The sequence below is a fragment of the Podarcis muralis genome, chromosome 5 (genome assembly GCF_964188315.1).
Source record: "Podarcis muralis chromosome 5, rPodMur119.hap1.1, whole genome shotgun sequence".
In the NCBI taxonomy this organism is placed as follows: Eukaryota; Metazoa; Chordata; class Lepidosauria; order Squamata; family Lacertidae; genus Podarcis; species Podarcis muralis.
The window spans coordinates 91,492,828-91,511,190 of record NC_135659.1 but is presented as its reverse complement, the minus strand read 5'-3'; the positions used below and the strand labels follow the sequence as shown (position 1 = coordinate 91,511,190).

Here is an 18,363-nt window from a genome sequence, read left to right as displayed (position 1 = left end):
CCCTTGGCATGGTTTAAGCATGAGAAAGAGATTGGGACTGTTTGTTCTGGTTTCATATTATGAGAGCCAGCGTGGTGTAGTGGTTAAGAACGGTGGACTCGTAATCTGGTGAACCAGGTTCACTTCCCCGCTCCTCCACATGCAGCTGCTGGGTGACCTTGGGCCAGTCACACTTCTCTGAAGACCCTCAGCCTCACTCACCTCACAGAGTGTTTGTTGTAGGGGAGGAAGGGAAAGGAGATTATAAGCCGCTTTGTGACTCCTTAAGAGAGTGAAAGGTGGGGTATCAAGTCCAAACTCTTCTTCTTCTGTGCCTTTTCAGTTCATGTTTATGTGAAGGGTTTGATCCTCATCCAATGGCGATGAGTGGATGTGGTAGTCATCCCACTCTGCATAATATGGGAGAGAAGGATGTGACTTTATGAGTGCATCTTGTTTAAGGTTGCTCTGGCTTCTCCTGTTCTCTTTCCAGAATGTCAGTGCAAAGGAGGCTCCTGTAACCCCCGGACTGGAGAATGCACCTGCTCCAACGGCCTGACGGGGAAGCAGTGCAGCACCTGTATTAAGAAGCACGAAATCCCTGTGGTGGATGGCCCAGACAGCATGAGATGCGAAGGCAAGTCTTCTCTGCTCAGTTCCCTGTCCACGTTCCTTGGCATTATCAGTTCAGCAAGCCTGCTTCTTCTTGCAAGTGTCTCTGTACTGGATGGCACTGATGCTACGAAATTTCAAAACTTTTCCTTGAAAGAAATTGGGAGGTTATTGAGGAATGCTACATGGATCTTTTGCTTGTGGTGGTGGTGGTTGTCTGGGGGGTTGGGGCTGGGGGGGGGAGTGGGTGGAGGAAAAGCTGACATAACTTGGGACCCCAAAAGGCATAGATTCCAACCTGCCTGTCTTAAAGCAAGGACACTCCGTATGAGCTCATATGAGTCAGATCAAAGCATACCACTAAAGGACAAGAGAAATGCCAAGATGCACAGTAGTTGGCTAAGTGCAAAGCTATAGGGCACTCGTGAAAGCGATATGACTTGTATGCTGCATGTGGCTGTTTTAGTTTTTCAAAATAGGCTGCCAGGGGCATTAGCCAAATCAAATTAGTTTGAACCCGGGTGTTTGTCAGTTTTCTCCACGTTATTCTAGTGATTCACGGTATTCACATTCTTCTAGCCTGCAGTCAACCCTCAATAGGTTTCTTTTTACTACTAATAAATCACCTAGCAGTAGCCTCACAGCTGTTTTAATTGTTCTTTCATAAATAAAGTGCACAGTCCCTTAGAGATTTAATCACTTGCTAGATTACATAAAAGCAAGTGGCAACTCACAAACGCCTGTAGATCTGCTTTTTGTTTTTATAATACCCTGTGTGTCCATTTCCCATTCATTCTCTCTGTGCTGGTCCCAGGGGGCATAAGGTACTATTACCGTAGCCCAAGATCAGTCCAGAGTCTCTAGCAGGGTAGACGATCACTAGATGAGACGCGAGGTCCGAGACAGGGAGCCGGGCGGGGTAACAGGAACGATGGTAGGGCAGAAGCAGGAAGCCAGGCGAGGAACAGGAACACTGGTAGGGCAGAAGCAGGAGTCCAGGCGAGGAACAGGAACACTGGTAGGGCAGCAGCAGGGATCCAGGCGAGGAACAGGAACACCGGAGAGTCAGAAACAGGAAGCCGGGCGAGGAACAGGCACACTGGGAGTGCAGATCAAGGACTGGGTAAGCAGGTACTCCACAACGACGTTGCTCCCGCAACCTGGGACCGGGCTGCCTGACCTTTATCTTCTTCTAAGGCCGGGGGCGGTCCCGGCCCCCAGAAGCCCCGCCTCTCTTGGCCTTAAGGCGAGCACTCCTCCTGGGAGACACCTGTTCCCTTCGCCTCTCTGCCCTAAGCCTCTGCAGTTCAGGAGAGGCCGAAGGGTTACTGGGCCCTGGGGGAGGCTCACCTGTAGCCACTGAGTCTTCCAGCACCTCTGGGGCCAGAATGGTTTCACCTGGTGCCTGCTCTTGAGTTTCCTCAGCATCTAGGCCTTGCCCCAGTTCAGCCGGCCCTGGAGGCGGGGACACCTGTGCCGGCTGGGATTCCTCCGGATCGCTCTCAGACTCGGAATCCCAGGCCATCACACTCTCTCTCAAGCAAAGCCCCATTCACTCTCTTGCACTCTATTAATGTACCTCTCTCATGTATAAACACACAATTATTGTGATAGTACTGCCGTTCCGTTCCCCACCGACAGCTTCACCTGGTCCCTCGACTGGTGTACTGACGGGATTCTGTTTTTATTGAATATTTGCAAAGTTTCTGTAACAGCTCAGCAGCTAAGCCAATGGCATGGGAAGACTTTTTGCAGCAATCCATGACATCTCTCTGAACCTGTATTTTTCAAAGTTTTCTTCTTTTTCTCCTGGGTTTCCTTAGTTTTTATGTTTCATTCTGATGCTTAGGATAAATTAAGGGGAACAGTTTTTGCAAATTTGTGTGTTTAGCATTCTAAGCAGAATGGCTCATTCATCTTTCTTTGGCCCATTACTATCATATCATTCACATGTGGCTTTGATTTGGCAAGCAGATAAATTTATACAAATTTATTAACATCCGATACAGTGCAAACTTGGCACTGTGGTTATTGGCAGCTATATATCAGCTCAAAATCACATCATGATGTTTAGTTCAAGCCGTGCCTTGAACTAAAACCACATGTGGGGCGGGAGAGCCCACCACAATGTTGCTGGGAACTGCATCTTCTAATTATTTTATTTCGGTTGACCAAAGTAGATACTTGTCTGACTTTGGGGACCAACTGCTTATGAAAATCTAAAGTTTTACGAGTGGGTTGTAAAAATGATTGGGCAGATATATGTATGTAGGCTGTTAGTCTGGATGATCTAATAATGTGGCCTTTTTTTCTTGGCTGTCTTCCTGTGGCACAGTGGGTCATTGTGTCTGACGGTTAATCAGAAGGTTGGTGGTTCAAGCCCACCCAAGGACAGCTGTGGGCAGGAATCCTGCATCTCAGGGGGTTAGACTAGATGACTCTTGCGGTCCCTTCCAACTCTACAATTCTGTGATTCTGATTCTATCTGGGACTGCTGAAACATAGGTCTACCCTAGCCAGGCACTCGCATCTAGAATAGCCTTACAGTTTCGTTACAGGCATTATCTAAGAGTTGTGCATTTAACTTCCATCTCCCATCAACAGCTTGTGACAGCTGCGTGCTGCTTTTGCTGGAAGATCTCGAGGAGATCGGAAATGCTTTCCCTGCGCTCAGGAATCAGCTGACGAGCCTCAACTCCACCTCCATCGCATGGGCCCGTCTGCATAGCATCAATGGTTCTATGCAAGCCATCACTGTATGTGGAGTGTTATACTACTTATTACTCTTACCTAGTTTTTCTGTAGGGCTTTTGGATTCCAGTTTCAATCCTCTTTTTCTTTTCCTCCTTACAGAACCATCTCCGTGACTATCAGAGATCCCTAAACAGGGCCAGGCAGCAGACCGATGAGCTGGAAGAGGAGAACACAGACTTCATTCAGGATCTGAATGCACTTCAGCACAAGGTGTGAAGTTTTTGTATTTCCCCCCCTTTATTTTCCCATGTCTAGTACTACAAAGGTTATATGTTACCAGAAGTCTGCCTGCAGTTCTGTGGAACACAAGTGAAATGAAATGCTTTCTGTCCACAGGACCTTGGCTGTGTCCTCACTAGAATTCCTCCTTTCTTTATGTTCCATCACCCTTTGTTATCCCAGTAGGTCTCTGTGCTGCTTTTCTGCATGCCTTGTTCTTATTTTCTCATTTCACCGCACCAGAAGTGCAGCATTAGTTTAGTAATACTTCCAGGGATTTGAGGAGGACCGCATCGCTCGCACTCAGAAAACACCACAGCTTGTACAGTTGGCATGAGTGCCTCTTTTCATTTTGTATCAGATGGACAAGCCACAGTAAGGGCGATGCTGACAGTAACTGGGCATCCCTTGACAGCTTTTTTTGCCCATAGACCAGTGCAGTTATTTGAAATTTTCTTGAGTAGCCAGTTGTTTTAATTATTTCTCTGTATTGCTTTGAATGGTTTCTATATATAAAAAAGAAGTTTTTATCTTGCTGAACACCAATTTGATGTTTTATGAGAAGGGCGGCCTGTAAATACTTTAAAAACAACAACAATAAATAATAATACAGTATTGAGAAGAGGAGAAGCATATCAAGCAAATAAAGGCTGGTTGCTTTTTGGCCAAAGGTCCCAAAAGCCGCAATCCTGCCCCCCACCCCGTGTTGTTGACATTGCCCACTTCCTTGAGTCTTTCTGGACCTCCTCTAAACCAGCCTTTTGTTTTTGTTTCTGCTTTTAGGCAACAATGACCCACAGAAAAGCAAACCAAGTAACAGATGGCACAGAAGAGAACTACCAGCATGCAGAGAGCCTTGTTCTAGATATCACTAACATTCGGTACAAACTTGATGGTGAGGCACGGCTGTAGCTTTTAGCATTCCTGATTTGGAAAGACATCACTTGCATTGTGTGTGTGTGTGTGTGTGTGTGTGTGTGTGTGTGTGTGTGTCTGTCTGTCTGTCTGTCTGTCTGTCTGTCTGTCCGTCTGTCTTTCAATACCATTTGAGATTTGAATATCCTTTAAATTAGTGGTTGGGAACTGGTGGCATTCTGCATTGCTGAACTGCAACTCCCATCATCCACTGCCAGCATAGCCAGTGGTCAGAGATGATGGGAAATGTAGATAAGCAACATCTGAAGGATTCCACCCAGAATGTGGTCTAAACCCCCCTTTAAATCCATATCAACAAAAAGAAAAGAACTCACTCTGAAACTCACCTACCTAACACCAAGAAAACTAGCACCAATAAGACCAGGAACCTCTCCAAAATGCTGGAGAGGGTGCATCTCCGCAGGCACATACCTCCACATGTGGTGGGAGTGTCCCAAAATCCAACTATTCTGGACAACAGCCATACGAGAAATATGTAAAATAACTAAGCAAACATTAGAAATCACCCCAGAATTGGCCCTACTAAACATCTTCCAAGACAATAATACCCATCCACACCACAAAGAACTCATAACCCACCTACTTTCAGCAGCCAGAAACATCATAACCAGACACTGGAGAGACCTGTCAGGAGTAAGCATGGACCAATGGTACCAAATAGTATGGGAAACAGCCCTACTAGAAAAATTAACCAATAAACTGAAACTGACATGGGGACAAATGGAAGAAGACGCCTTCGCCCCGGTATGGCTCCCCTTTATCACATACACAGCCCAACAAGATAATGACAAAAATCCACCAAAAACATACAAATCAATATGGCTAATCTGAAGGATTCCAAGTCCCCTCTGCTTTAAATGGCACCTAGCCATGTCAGGGCCACTTTCCTTTTTGCTAGAATTATATTTAAATTATTATTATTTAATCAAGTGGTAGAGCATGAGACTCTTAATCTCAAGGTCATGGGTTCAAGCTCCATGTTGGAAAAAAGATTCCTGCATTGAGGGGGTTTGGACTAGATGACCCTCGTGGTCTCTTCCAACTCTGCAATTCTTTGATTCTGTGATTACCCACCCTTCAACAGCAGGTCTCATGGCAGGTTGCAGCAATTTAAAACATAACATTAAAAACAGTTGAAACCAATCTCAAGGAACAGGAATAGGGGAAGTGACCCAGAGGAAAGCGAGCCGATGGTAGGGAAGATAAACCCATATAAAGCATCCTGAAACAAATGGGTCTGAATAATATGAAAGTGCTTTTCATTGGTTGTGTATAAAAGGACCAGGTTTACTCATTGGCTTCATTAGAAATACGAAATGAACCAGTGTGGCTTTTTGTCTAGAAATTGTATGCCAGATGCAAATCTTCGCTGCCACAAATGCCAGCACCACCACCACAGAGGAGTTCCGGCAGAAGTTGGCTGAGGTCGATGCAATGCTGAGGCATATGAAGGCCACGGATTTTAGTTTCCAAAGAGCAACGGCCAATGAGGAACACGATGAAGCCCATAAATGTGAGTATAGTATTAACGGCAAACAAGGAGTGTGTCTCTGTATATGTGTTTGTGTGTGTAGGCTTTGGGAGTGCCAAGGTCTCTTGTGAGTTCCTGGTTGTTACTATTATTGTTGTTGTTGTTGTTAATAATAATAATAATAATAATAATAATAATAATAAGTATTGTTTCAGTATGAATCACTTCCCATGAGTCATCCCAGAGTGATTTGCAATGTAATAAGAGCATGTGTGAAAAAGTAACATATATTAAAAACGTGTGTGTGTGTGTATGTGTTTAAGTTTTTATATATGCTGCTTCTTTTACTGTTTTTAATATATGTTGCTTGTCACATCACATACCTAAAATCACCTTAAATCTACTACAGCAGGCTTCTTCAACCTCGGCCCTCCAGATGTTTTGAGACTACAATTCCCATCATCCCTGACCACTGGTCCTGCTAGCTAGGGATCATGGGAGTTGTAGGCCAAAAACATCTGGAGGGCCGAGGTTGAGGAAGCTTGTACTACAGGTCCCAGCTGGGATAAAGGTCTCCATTTAGACACCTTGTTGTCTTTAGCAGGTGCTGAAAAGACAATAGAGAATTGATAGGCAATCTGACATGCAGTGGGAGTTCCAAAGTGGCAGGTGCTGCCACACTAAAGACCCGATTCTGGCATCGCTTGGAACAGGCTGTTAGTTTCTGTTTGCCACTGTGCAGTGTTTTGGAGTCACAAGACTCTGTTTTCCATTCCACACATTCCAGGCTGTTGGAAGTCTCGCGGAAGACAGGAGACGGATGTGACGTTACTGGTTTCCTGTTCCTTTGTTTTCCAGTTGCTCTCTGCTCTCACAGAGAGAGGGTGTATTTTTCTTTTCTGTCTGCGTAGCTAGAGAATAAAGCATAGCGCTGTAGCCATAAATCTCATCCCTTCCGCGTGCCGCTTTGATTCTCTGCTGAATGGGAATGTGCCTGGAGCCTCATCAAAGGCTCAGGTTGTTAATCATGTTGGAGGGCGATTCTGGAAGATGAGCTTTATCAGCTCGGTCGTAGCAGAGATTCCGACACAAGCCTCCTAATACGATGGCACCTGAGAGTGTATCTAATTCTTGGTGATGAGATGACCTGTTAAGGTTCATAGTCCCAAATTGTCTGTGGCATTGCACGCCAATCCCTGCACCCACTCAGTTTGGAGCTCTTCACAATTTCTTTTTGTTTTAACAGCTCAGTACTTTAAACAGCACCCGTGGTGCCTTCCCTCTTTCTCTGCTGTGGCCTGTGCAAGACTAGTAGACACTGAACAGTTTTAACTTTTTTGAGCTCTTGTCCTGCCAGTGCTGGACCGTGTGAAAACCGAGCTCTTCAACAAGTTGGAGTCCAACCAAGAACTGCTGAACCAAATCAACGGCCAGTTGGATCAGTACAGTTCAGAACTGATGGACCTGCGAGATGCTCTGAACGAAGCTGTGAATAAAACCCGTCAGACGGAGGACCTCAACAGCCTAAATCGCAATCACCTGGAGGAGACCCAGGTACGAGGAGGGAGCTGGAAGTGCTGAGGGAGCCGCTCTGCCAGAGGGAATCTCAGAGGGACTGCCACATACAAGGAGGTTCTGTATTCTAGCATTGGTGGCAGAAAGGGACTCATTGATAAGCCACTCAATGGGAAACCACTGCAGGGGAGACCCTGTCCTTTGCCCATACTCAGCCTGTGACAACCAAATGCGCCTTTCAGTACTGGACCGAAAATGCTGTACTGCATCCACAGGTTCCATTTTCAGGCTGCAAAAGAGGGCTAGCAGATTTGGGAATTCTTTCAGCAAATGGGGAAAACACATAGTTTTCAAAGGTTTTCAAAGATTCCAATAAACTACAGCAGAAAAGTTGTCCAAATACAAACAGTTTACTTACGAAACCTCACCATAATCTCATAATTATCTGTCTATGTATTTCTAATAGTATAACCAAATCAGTAAGTTTTGATATACCGTAACTGTAAAAACGACTCTGAAAATTTATTACTCCAAAAATGAAACCTTCATCTGGTTGTAAATATTAAGATTATACCAGCAAGAATGAGTCTTTCTGTAAAAAAAAAGAAAAAGATTTAAATCAAGCCTTACTAACTAGTGATTTAAATCGATTTGATTTAAATCAAATCCACAGTGCTTAGCAGCTCAATGGATCTCTGTTTGCACCAGCAAAGTGTAACTTTGCTTCCTGAGGCCCCTCAGTTGGCTTTCCAAATGCAGGTTGGATTTCTGCCTGCCGTGTCTTTTAAAAGTCATGACTCCATGGTGCTAGTTTTTAATGTTTTGAGGTTAGCACTCCGAGGCGACTTGGCCATCTCACAGGTAATTCAGCGAGTGAGAGGGAGACTTGTCAGGACGTGCAAATGCAATTTTCCCCCTCGTAGGAGAGAAAATCTGTTTTAAAAATGTGATTCGAGTGAAGAAACTGTAGGTCAGGTGCAAATTGAGATTCAAATTATCTGGCGCCATTTTCTTACAATATTCTAAGGACTGCCACAGGCCTGAAATGTGTCTGTTGGTCACATGCTCATGGAAGTTTTATGTGACCTCTGTTAATTACGGACAAATAGATGTGCCAGTTTGGTGGTGGAAACTCTTGGCTCATGACATTTCCAAGGAAGACTGCATTATGCATCAATTCAGTGTAGGGATTTGAGATGAAAGATGTTCTGGGGCTAGGCTGAAACAAGGGGGTGAGAATCATAGAACTGCAGAGGTGAAATTGGACCCCAAGGCCTATCCAGTCTAATGTCCTGCAATGCAGGAATCTCAGCTAAAGCATCCATGATAATCTGGGAAGTGTGTGCCATTATAGAACCACTCTATGCCATGTGATGAGAACCTTAGGCAAGTGTTAAAATGATTCTGGATTTTAAAATTAAGCTGCAGCAGCCAATGTTATGGGGCTATCTATATATTACAGCAAAAGAGCAAGGAACTGCAAGAACAGTTTGGCCTTGTCCGGGATACCTTGCGCATGGCTGAAGATTCCCTTGCCCAGGTCTCTGATTTCCTGCAGATAATAGAAAATGCCAAGGAGGTGAGTGGTGCAAAACTCGGGCTCCCCAGCAAGTCTGAAAGGTGTGTGTAGGCAAGAGATTCAAGATGCTGCCGCTCACTAGGCTAAGAAGAGGAAGCAAACATGACAGACAGGATGATTGTGTTGTAGCAGACAGAAGAATAAGAGCAGACATCCTCTAACTCCAATATGGTGTCTGCCCTCTTAAGAACTACAGGACAAACTTTGTTCCTAAAATGATGATTGCCTCTTGTGGCAATCCCAGCCAACTCCCATTCCCTACTTTTCTCTTTGGGTTGTGACAAATAGGTTACTCTTGCCTGCACAGTTCATCAGTAGGTCAAATTCTTCATGTTTGGATATCCTTTATAGGAGTCCTTAAGTTTCCACATAGCTCCAGCAAGCTGGGGTTTTTTTACACCTTAGCCTCCAGTGAGGCATTCCAGTTTGTTTGCTTCCTGTGTATTGTTTTTGAACAGTTTCTAGATACCATTTGGAGAACACCTGGGAAGATAAAATAGTGGTATATCATCAATGCACCCTGTGAAACCCATTTTCACACAGTGGGTTGTTTTTTTACTGAAAACAAGCAGAGTGGAGGAGGTCATTCAGATGTTTGATAGTGCAAAAAAAAGGGGGGGTCTCCAGTCCTACTGAAATCCATCTCCTGCCAGAGAAATAAGGAATTGGAGAAGCAGGACTTGCAAGGTTAATGAATGCTGGCCAACGCCCCTTGTTATCCTGTAGGAATCTGAGAAGTTAGCAGCCCAGCTGGATGGTGCCAGATACCCCTTGTCCGAGAAGGCAAAGGAGTACTCTCTCGCCAGCACCAAGATCCCAGTCGTTGAGGCAGCTGAAGAGCATGCAAAGCTTCTGGATGAGCTAGCAAGAAACTTGTCCAGGTAAGGGCTCCTCCTTTGTTGCTGGGGCTTGAGCTTTCATTTCCTAGCTCAAATGGACTTCTGTGCTGGGAGTCTCCTTCTAATAACGTTGATTACGAGTACTTTCTTATACTGTATACCGTATTTTTCTGTGTTTAACATGCCCCTGTGTATAAGATGACCCCTATTTTTGGTGACTCCAAATTAAGGAAATTGGGGGGGGGGGAGATTGCCAAGAGCTATTAAGCTTTTTTGGGGGGGATTGCCAAAAATCACTCACCTGCCTAATAAAAAAAAAAATCGTCTTATACACAGAAAAATACGGTATTACCTAGATTTGTTTGCATTATATGAAAAAGTGATACCATGCCTGATTACCCGTGTGGCAACAGTTGAGCTTTATATGTGTTCATTTTTCAAAAGAAGAGGTGTTCTTTCTACCTTTACATCAGGAGTAGGGAAAGGATCTGGCCAACGGGCCATTTTGACAGGGGCTGCCCACCTGTTAGTCACTTATTGATTTTCTTCCTCTGTGGGTGCCTGCAGAAGGAACGTTCTTGATTTGCATTAGCAGCAAGACCCTATCCCTGCAGCGTTTGCTGTAAGTGCCGATTAGCTGATTGGTACATACAGCAAGCCTGCTTTGTGCAGGGATTGGCTGGACTACAAAGTCCCCAGCTGGGAGCTCCCCTGTAGCACGGCCAATCCATCCAGGACTTACTGCCAGTGCCAATCAGCTGATCAGCACTGACAGCAAGCCTTCCTTGCCCAAGGAACAAGCAGGAGGAGAACAATTTAAGGTTGGTTCCACTGTGGCCACATCTCCACCTGCCCCGTAACTTGGTAGTTTATATAGTAGGCCCTTAAATCTCTCATTCTGCACCACGTGATGAGTTATTTTCTATCTGGATATTTAAAGGAAATAATCTCAGCACTTCAGTGTTTTCTTTGCAAAGTTGAGGATTTGTTAAAAAATAAACAGAGTCCTGGGGTCATGGAATTGGAGAGTTGGAAGGGACTCTGAGGATCATCAAGTCCAACGCCCTGCGATGCAGGAATATGCAACTGTCCCATATGGGGATCAAACCCGCAACTTTGCAGTTATCAGCACCGTGCTCTAACCAACTGAGCTATCCAGAGATGTTCCCAGTTCTGTAGCAGCTACCTGATCCTGCATGTCCAGGTTATATTTTGCAGTTCTCAATGTGGTTGATATCAAAACTACTGGTGTCCTGCGTTTTCCGTAGCCCTTCGTTCTCCCTCTCTTTCATAATACTGAATGTAAAGGAAGAATGAGAAGTTTCAGGGCCTCCCACATCTAGCAGCCAGCCTGGTAGTTCTGCAAAGCAAGGTTGGGACACCTGTTGTAGTCCAGCCACATCTGAAGGGCAGCTCCCTTCATCCCTGATCACCGACCATGTTAGCTAAGGCTGGTGTGAGTTGAAGTCCAACGATGTTTGGAGGGTCGTAGGGTCCCTCAGCCCTGCTCTAAAGGCTCAGCAGTTCTATGAGAATGGAAATGGCCTTCAGGAAGTTCCATCCTGCCACGTTTGAAGATACTAACCTATTCTCTGGCCAGGGCTATAGACAGGACTCCAGGCCACAGTGTCTTTGAACCACTCAGCCTTGATGCGGCAGGTGGACTTCAGCTGTGGGGCTAATGGCAGACATCCTCCCATTTACATATTTGTCCTCCGAAAACAGCATCATCCATGGCACGAACCAGGACGGATTCATCCAGCGGGCAGTCAATGCCTCCAACGCCTACGCCAGCATCATTGAGGCAGTGGGGAATGCGGAGCGAGCGGCCAATGAAGCTTATAATGCTGCCGGTGAAGCTTTGATGGTATGAGTCTCTTATTCCCCCCCCCCCCCCGCAGACATGAGAAATCTTGGCTGCAGCTTGCGCACCTGCAAGGACACTGGTGTCGGAGAACACAGGGCACCTTCACTCATCTGCTCTGTGCTTACCTGCTTAACCAAGACTGTTCCAGGCTCTATCGTGCAGCAGCTGCGTCTGGCGAGGAGGACTGGCTCCTTTTCATGTGATTTGCTCCCTTTCCCCAGATGCCTTGCAGACAGACGGCTGTGTTTGCAGAGCTTGTTGGCAGGCGAAGGGAGAAAGAACCTGGCAAACTGACATCTCTTGCCAGGGGAGGGCTGTTGGCAGCCGGCATGCTCCTGCCAGTTTATGCACTCTTCTGAGCTTTGCGGATACACTTGGCCCTAGCCTGAAAAGCCAGATCATGCAAGGAAATCATGCAGCCGCATTAACCAATAAATACATTGAATTGGGCTTGAAATCCTCCACTCAGTGACAGGGATTCTGTCCTTTTTGCAAACATGTGTTGAGGTTAGAGACTTGTGTGGGACGTGGGTGGTGCTGTGGTCTAAACCACTGAGCCTCTTGCGCTTGCTGATCAGAAGGTCGGCAGTTCGAATCCCCGCGACAGGGTGAGCTCCCGTTGCTCTGTCCCAACTCCTGCCAACCTAGCAGTTCGAAAGCACGCCAGTGCAAGGAGATAAATAAGTACCGCTGTGGCAGGAAGGTAAACTGTTATGTACTGAAGTTGTCACCCTGGGCCAGCAGGGGGATACTGTAGATAGTTTTCACCCAGGTCCACATATGCAAATAAGGGATTGAAAGTGACGTTCAGTGATTGGATAGTTACAGAAAGTGTTACAGTTGCGTTGTAGTGGAGCTCTATATAAGCAGGCTGGCTGAACCCTTCAGTTCAGTTCTGTTCTGGCCTGTGAATAAACAAGAGCTGTTTGAAGAATCGCTGTGTCGTCTGATATGTTCACCCACAACTTAACATAAACGACCTTTCCATGCGCTCTGGTTTCCATCATGGTGTTCCGTTGTGCCAGACGCGGCTTAGTCATGCTGGCCACATGACCCAGAAAGCTGTCTGTGGACAAACGGCATCTCCCTCGGCCTGAAAGTGAGATGAGCGCCGCAACCCCAGAGTTGCCTTAGACTGGACTTAACCCTCCAGGGGTCCTTTACCTTTACCTCTTAGGGACTAGTAGTATAGTGGGGACATGGACCGGGGAGGAAATGGACCAGGGTCCATGAGGGGAAGTCCACTGGAAGTTAGAGCTGCCAGAGGTGAGCCGAGGGTTCCAGATGTTCTGTGGGTTACTTGGCAGGTAAGGTGTGAACAGTTGTCTTCTGTGCTTGCAGAGTGTCATCTTAGATGATCTTGGGGCCGTGTCAAAAGAGATGAAGAAGAACAGCACTGCCTTGGGAGAAGCTGTGAAGAGGGAGCAGAGGAGGCTCAGTGGAGGTAAGAGAAAAATCAGCAGACCCTTTACTGACCAATAACAAATTGAAGTTATTGTCCTCTTGTCTGAAACCCTGGACTGCTGTTGCCAATCAGTGTTGCCAGTACTAAGCTAAATGGACTGATGGTCTGAATAGGCGAAAGGCAGCTTCCTCTGTTCCTATACTTAAAAGTCCATGGCCCAAAGATTCATTTGTACCAGGCCTTTTCCACAGCACAACTGAGTAGAGACGCCTCGTTTCAGCCACCCTGATTTGTAGATCTGTAACCCTGCGACTTTGTTTATTTTCATCCAAGACATCAAGGGAGCACTACAGGCAGCCAAGGACAGATTGGCTGGCATGCAAACAAAGAAGGAGCAACTTCTGAAACAGCTGCAGTCGGTGAAGAGCATTCTGGACACGGTCCAAGGTTTGTCCAGGTTTCAGTCCCTTCATAAACACCCCTGTGAAGTCTCCTCTTAACATTCTGGGCGCTCTAACCCACTGCAGCCTCTCCTGCTGTTAGCACTAATTGTTCTGCACATGTTAGCAAATCCGTGTCACTTCCGAGCATGCATGTTCCAGGTTCCACCACCCAAAGCCAAGCAGTGCTTGATTCAAGACCCTTTGCTTTATATCCTTATGATACAACACTGAAATTACAAAATTAACCAAATCCCGGTGTCTGCCTGATGATTCCCCACCCTAACCAAATGCTTTTAAATGAAACAGAATTTATTATTATCATTAGTGTGACACAGAAATAGTCTGTGGGCTTCTTCCACGCGACGCTTGCCAACTCATATATTTGCTTTTCTTAAGCTGAAATGAATCTGCACTGGTGCAGATGTTTGTGGCTTATCTTCTTTAATAATTAAGAATTTATTATTTATTATTTCTACCCCACCCATCTGGCTGGGTTTCCCCAGCCACTCTGGGTGGCTTTCAACAGAACATTAAAAACAGAATAAATTAAAAACTTCCCTAAATGTTAAAAACTTCATTTTTTTCCTTATTAAAATAGTTTATTTACATATACAGTGGTGCCTTGGGTTACATACGCTTCAGGTTACATACGCTTCAGGTTACAGACTCCGCTAACCCAGAAATAGTGCTTCAGGTTAAGAACTTTGCTTCAGGATGAGAACAGAAATCGTGCTCCAGTGGCACAGCAGCAGCAGGAGGCCCCATTAGCTAAAGTGGTGCTTCAGGTTAAGAACAGTTTCAGGTTAAGTACGGACCTCTGGAATGAATTAAGTACTTAACCCGAGGTACCACTGTAGAACACATACATTAAACATTAAGAACTTCAGCATTAAAAACTTCCCTTCTCTTGTCTTTGGTTACAACTTACCTTCTTTCCTTTGCAAGATGGCACCTCAGAGGCCATCCAGAGTGCGAAAGACGCTGCTGCGGAGGCTAGTGAAACAGTGGCTAGGATGGAAGGTAGACTGAGCGATATGAAGAAGAATCTTGATGAATGGAAGGAGCAATATGGGGACCTTAAAAGCAACGATTTAAATCAAGCTGTTCGAGATGCCAGGAACACAGGTACATCACAGTCACGTTTAAATATATCTGTACTTTTGGGGGGGTGAGGTGGAGACTGGTTTGAAGACGATCAAAATGCTTTGGCTCCACTGAAAAGCAAACTGAACGAATTTCTAACTATTGTTATTTGCTTTTCTGTTCGATGTCCAATGTGACAGGCCAAATAGGCTCCTTTCATTTCTTACCTACTGTGTACTTTTTCACATTGTCCGTTCCACTGTTTGTACTTGATTTGTAATTGTGTGTGTCTTATGCCATTAATTCTTTTTCTGGCAGAGTGCTAAAGTGGAAAAAAATATAATAAATTGTTCTCTTTTTTGCCTTCTGGCCTTTCGACATCGGCCATTTAGATAATTAACCACCTGCTATATTCTTTCTCCCAGTCAGTAAATAATTTCAACTTCTCTTATGCCCTGCTTTATTATATGTCAGTGACTACTGGGACAGGCAATCAGATTGTCAGAACACATAATTAATATGAGTCAGGAATGAAATTAGTAATTTTTCTGCAGTTGCCTCTGTGGCAATCACTTGACAGATCAACAGGGATCTTGTTTAAGACAGGACCGGAATAAAAATGGCAGTAAGAGAGCTTGCAAAAGGGGTTGCAGTGTTGTGCGAGGTTGTGTCTGCTTTTTACATTCTGGCATGGTTGCTTTTAAGATCATTGTGCCAGGAGAGCAGCTATCACTGAGCTTAAGACAGTTTGGACAATCAAAATTCCAAAGATATAACTTTCTACTTCAGCTCCTGAATTATAAGCATAAGACAAGCATGTACAGGTCAGGTTCACAATTCAAATTCAATTCAATTCAAAGTGTTGGTGTTGACCTTTAAAGCCCTAAACGGCCTTGGCCTAGTATACCTGAAGGAGCATCTCCACCCCCATCGTTCTGCCCGGACACTGAGATCCAGCACCGAGGGCTTTCTGGCAGTTCCCTCACTGCGAGAAGCCAAGTTACAGGGAACCAGGCAGAGGGCCTTCTCGGTAGTGGCGCTTGCCCTGTGGAACGCTCTCCCATCAGATGTCAAAGAGATAAACAACTAATTAACATTTAGAAGACATCTGAAGGCAGCCCTGTTCAGGGAAATTTTTAGTGTGTGACACTTTAATGTATTTTTAATCTTTGTTGGAAACCGCCCAGAGTGGCTGGGGAAACCCAGCCAGATGGGTGGGGTACAAATAATAAATTATTATTACTATTACTATTAAGCTGAGAGTGGTAGCTCAGCAAGAGCTCAGCAAGCTTGCAAGCTACAGTCCCTTTTTTGAGGTGAGGCAGCAGGCTGTTCTTATGTTGGTCCTACTTTTCAGGTGTCGACATCCTGCTTCCCAGAAATGTGTCTACTCCTTCTTTGAACTCCCTTTCTACTCTCAGCCGTCAGTCCTGTGCCTGTTCTCTAGCTCATGCTGTCCCATTGAGTTCGTTTTCTTTCCTGCCTTCCAGTCTCAAGCCTTGAGAGCACCCTCCCATTGCTCCTGGGAAAGCTGAGCAGTCTGGAGAATAGAAGGAGCCACAACGCAACTGTTTCAGACAACATCCTGCGGGTGCGCCAGCTGATCTCGCTGGCCCGGAATGCCGTCAGTAAGGTACAGACACAGAGAGTCAGAGAGACAGCTGATAAGTCTCTTTGCTTCTACTCCAGGGCTCAAAAGCAAACCTCTACCTTGTAGAGGACACGGGTGGCACTGTGGGTTAAACCACAGAGCCTAGGACTTGCCGATCAGAAGGTCGGCGGTTCAAATCCCCGCGACAGGTTGAGCTCCCATTGCTCGGTCCCTGCTCCTGCCAACCTAGCAGTTTGAAAGCACGTCAAAGTACAAGTAGATAAATAGGTACCACTCTGGCGGGAAGGTAAACGGCGTTTCCGTGCACTGCTCTGGTTCACCAGAAAAGGCTTAGTCATGCTGGCCACATGACCCAGAAACTGTACACCGGCTCCCTCGGCCAATAAAGCGAGATGAGCGCTGCAACCCCAGAGTCAGCCATGACTGGACCTAATGGTCAGGGGTCGCTTTACCTTTACCTACCTTGTTCCAGAAACCCACGAGAGAAGGTTCCAGCTTGGCTTAGATGTTGCCTTGCGCCCAAGTAGGTTCACTGGCCAGGAATAGGAAGCTTGTGGCCCTCTGGGTTTGGCAGTCTGTGGCTGCCATCAGATGTGACCATTGGCCATGTTTTTGATGGGGTCTGATGGGAGAGTTGGAGCCCAATGTCATCTGGAGGGCCATGGGTTTCCCCATCTGTGTCTTGTAACAGTCCTTGGATATTTTAATACATTCAGCCAGAAATGAGAGAACAGCTCTTTGCAGGGCCAGTGAAGGGTTTGACTTAAAGAATTGGCAGGGACCACGAGGCTCATTTGGTGAATCTCCTGCAGTGCAGGAATCTTTCACCCAATGTGGGGCTCAAACCTCAGCTTAAGTGTCTCATGCTCTGCCAACTGACATATCCCTTCCCCAAACAGTTTTTCCCCCAACCATCAGGAGAAGCTTTGAACCTATCAGGATGGCCAGGCATTCAGCGCAAGAAGTTTATGCAGTGAAGGTTTTTAAAGATGGAGATAGGAGTTGTAGTCAATGGAAGTTTTCATCAATAGTAGACCTTACGTTTGGGCCTGAATGGGCCTTACTGAGTCGTCGTGTTCATTAATTTCAGTGGGTCTCCTCTGAGTGAAACTTAGCTGAATATTTCAAGTGCAACAGATTCTACCTTTCAGATCCCTTCTTTGGAGACAATGTCAGCCTCTGTTGGTTTGATTTCTTGGCTTCTAGATCAAAGTCCCAGTGAAGTTCAATGGAACTTCAGGTGTGCAGATCCGGACTCCCAGCAACCTTCAGGATTTGGCTGCCTACACTTCCCTCAAATTCTACATCCAGAACCCAGAGCCCAAACCGAGGCAGAGGCGTCAAAATGGAGATGACCCGGGGCGCTTTGTGTTGTACCTGGGGCACAGGAATGTAAGTACATTTGCTTCTGTGAGAGAGAATATGAGAAGCATGGCATTGGGGGTGGGAAAAGCAATTGCACAACATCTTTGCATGCTGATGTCACTGCTTGATAATGGTGTGTCTGTGCTGCATGCAGATAAAAAGCCATTTTTTGGGGACAGAGCCACATCCGGTATACGATACTAAGTATGTTGACATGATTAAGGTGAGCAGCAAGCTGTGCAAACTCTTGAGATTGTACATCCAAAGCTGGCTTCGCAGTCCGTAACCAGCACCAAGAGAGAGAGTTGTCCAAGGGATGGCCTTGGCAAGGAGATGTCAAGCATTCCTGGTGACTTGTGCTTGTACTGTTCATATCCAGGGCACTGGTGACTACATGGGCGTCATCCTGAAAGACCGCAAGGTGCAATGGGTCTACAGACTGGGGGATGAGGAACCAACACATTTATCTGTTGACGAAGAAATTGGAGAGCAATTTGCAGCAGTTAGCATCAACAGGTATGGAAGGGAGGAGGTGGGAGAAAAGAATGTGTGTGAGAGAGAAAGAGAGAACATTCTAATACAGTATTTCGTTGTTTAGAATGTGGGACATTGCTTGTTGGGTAAGAAGACATGGGCCAATCATTTCTGTTTGGGAAATAAAAGACATTGCTCTGACGTTTAGGA

The 18,363-nt window shown here is 45.8% G+C and overlaps 1 protein-coding gene across 2 annotated transcripts in view; it reads left to right on the top strand.

Annotated features, from left to right (window-relative positions):
* LAMA5 (laminin subunit alpha 5) overlaps positions 1-18,363 on the top strand; it is a 209,382-nt gene that overhangs the window by 164,609 nt on the left and 26,410 nt on the right. For both annotated transcript variants that reach the window (XM_077929358.1, XM_077929357.1), the window contains exons 48-62: positions 473-616; positions 3,196-3,347; positions 3,445-3,555; positions 4,348-4,459; positions 5,843-6,013; positions 7,329-7,525; positions 8,949-9,065; positions 9,792-9,946; positions 11,630-11,771; positions 13,113-13,215; positions 13,510-13,623; positions 14,565-14,744; positions 16,193-16,335; positions 17,521-17,706; positions 18,059-18,195. In XM_077929358.1, the coding sequence (XP_077785484.1) occupies positions 473-616; positions 3,196-3,347; positions 3,445-3,555; positions 4,348-4,459; positions 5,843-6,013; positions 7,329-7,525; positions 8,949-9,065; positions 9,792-9,946; positions 11,630-11,771; positions 13,113-13,215; positions 13,510-13,623; positions 14,565-14,744; positions 16,193-16,335; positions 17,521-17,706; positions 18,059-18,195 (2,164 nt within the window). The remainder of the gene's footprint in view (positions 1-472; positions 617-3,195; positions 3,348-3,444; positions 3,556-4,347; positions 4,460-5,842; positions 6,014-7,328; positions 7,526-8,948; positions 9,066-9,791; positions 9,947-11,629; positions 11,772-13,112; positions 13,216-13,509; positions 13,624-14,564; positions 14,745-16,192; positions 16,336-17,520; positions 17,707-18,058; positions 18,196-18,363) is intronic.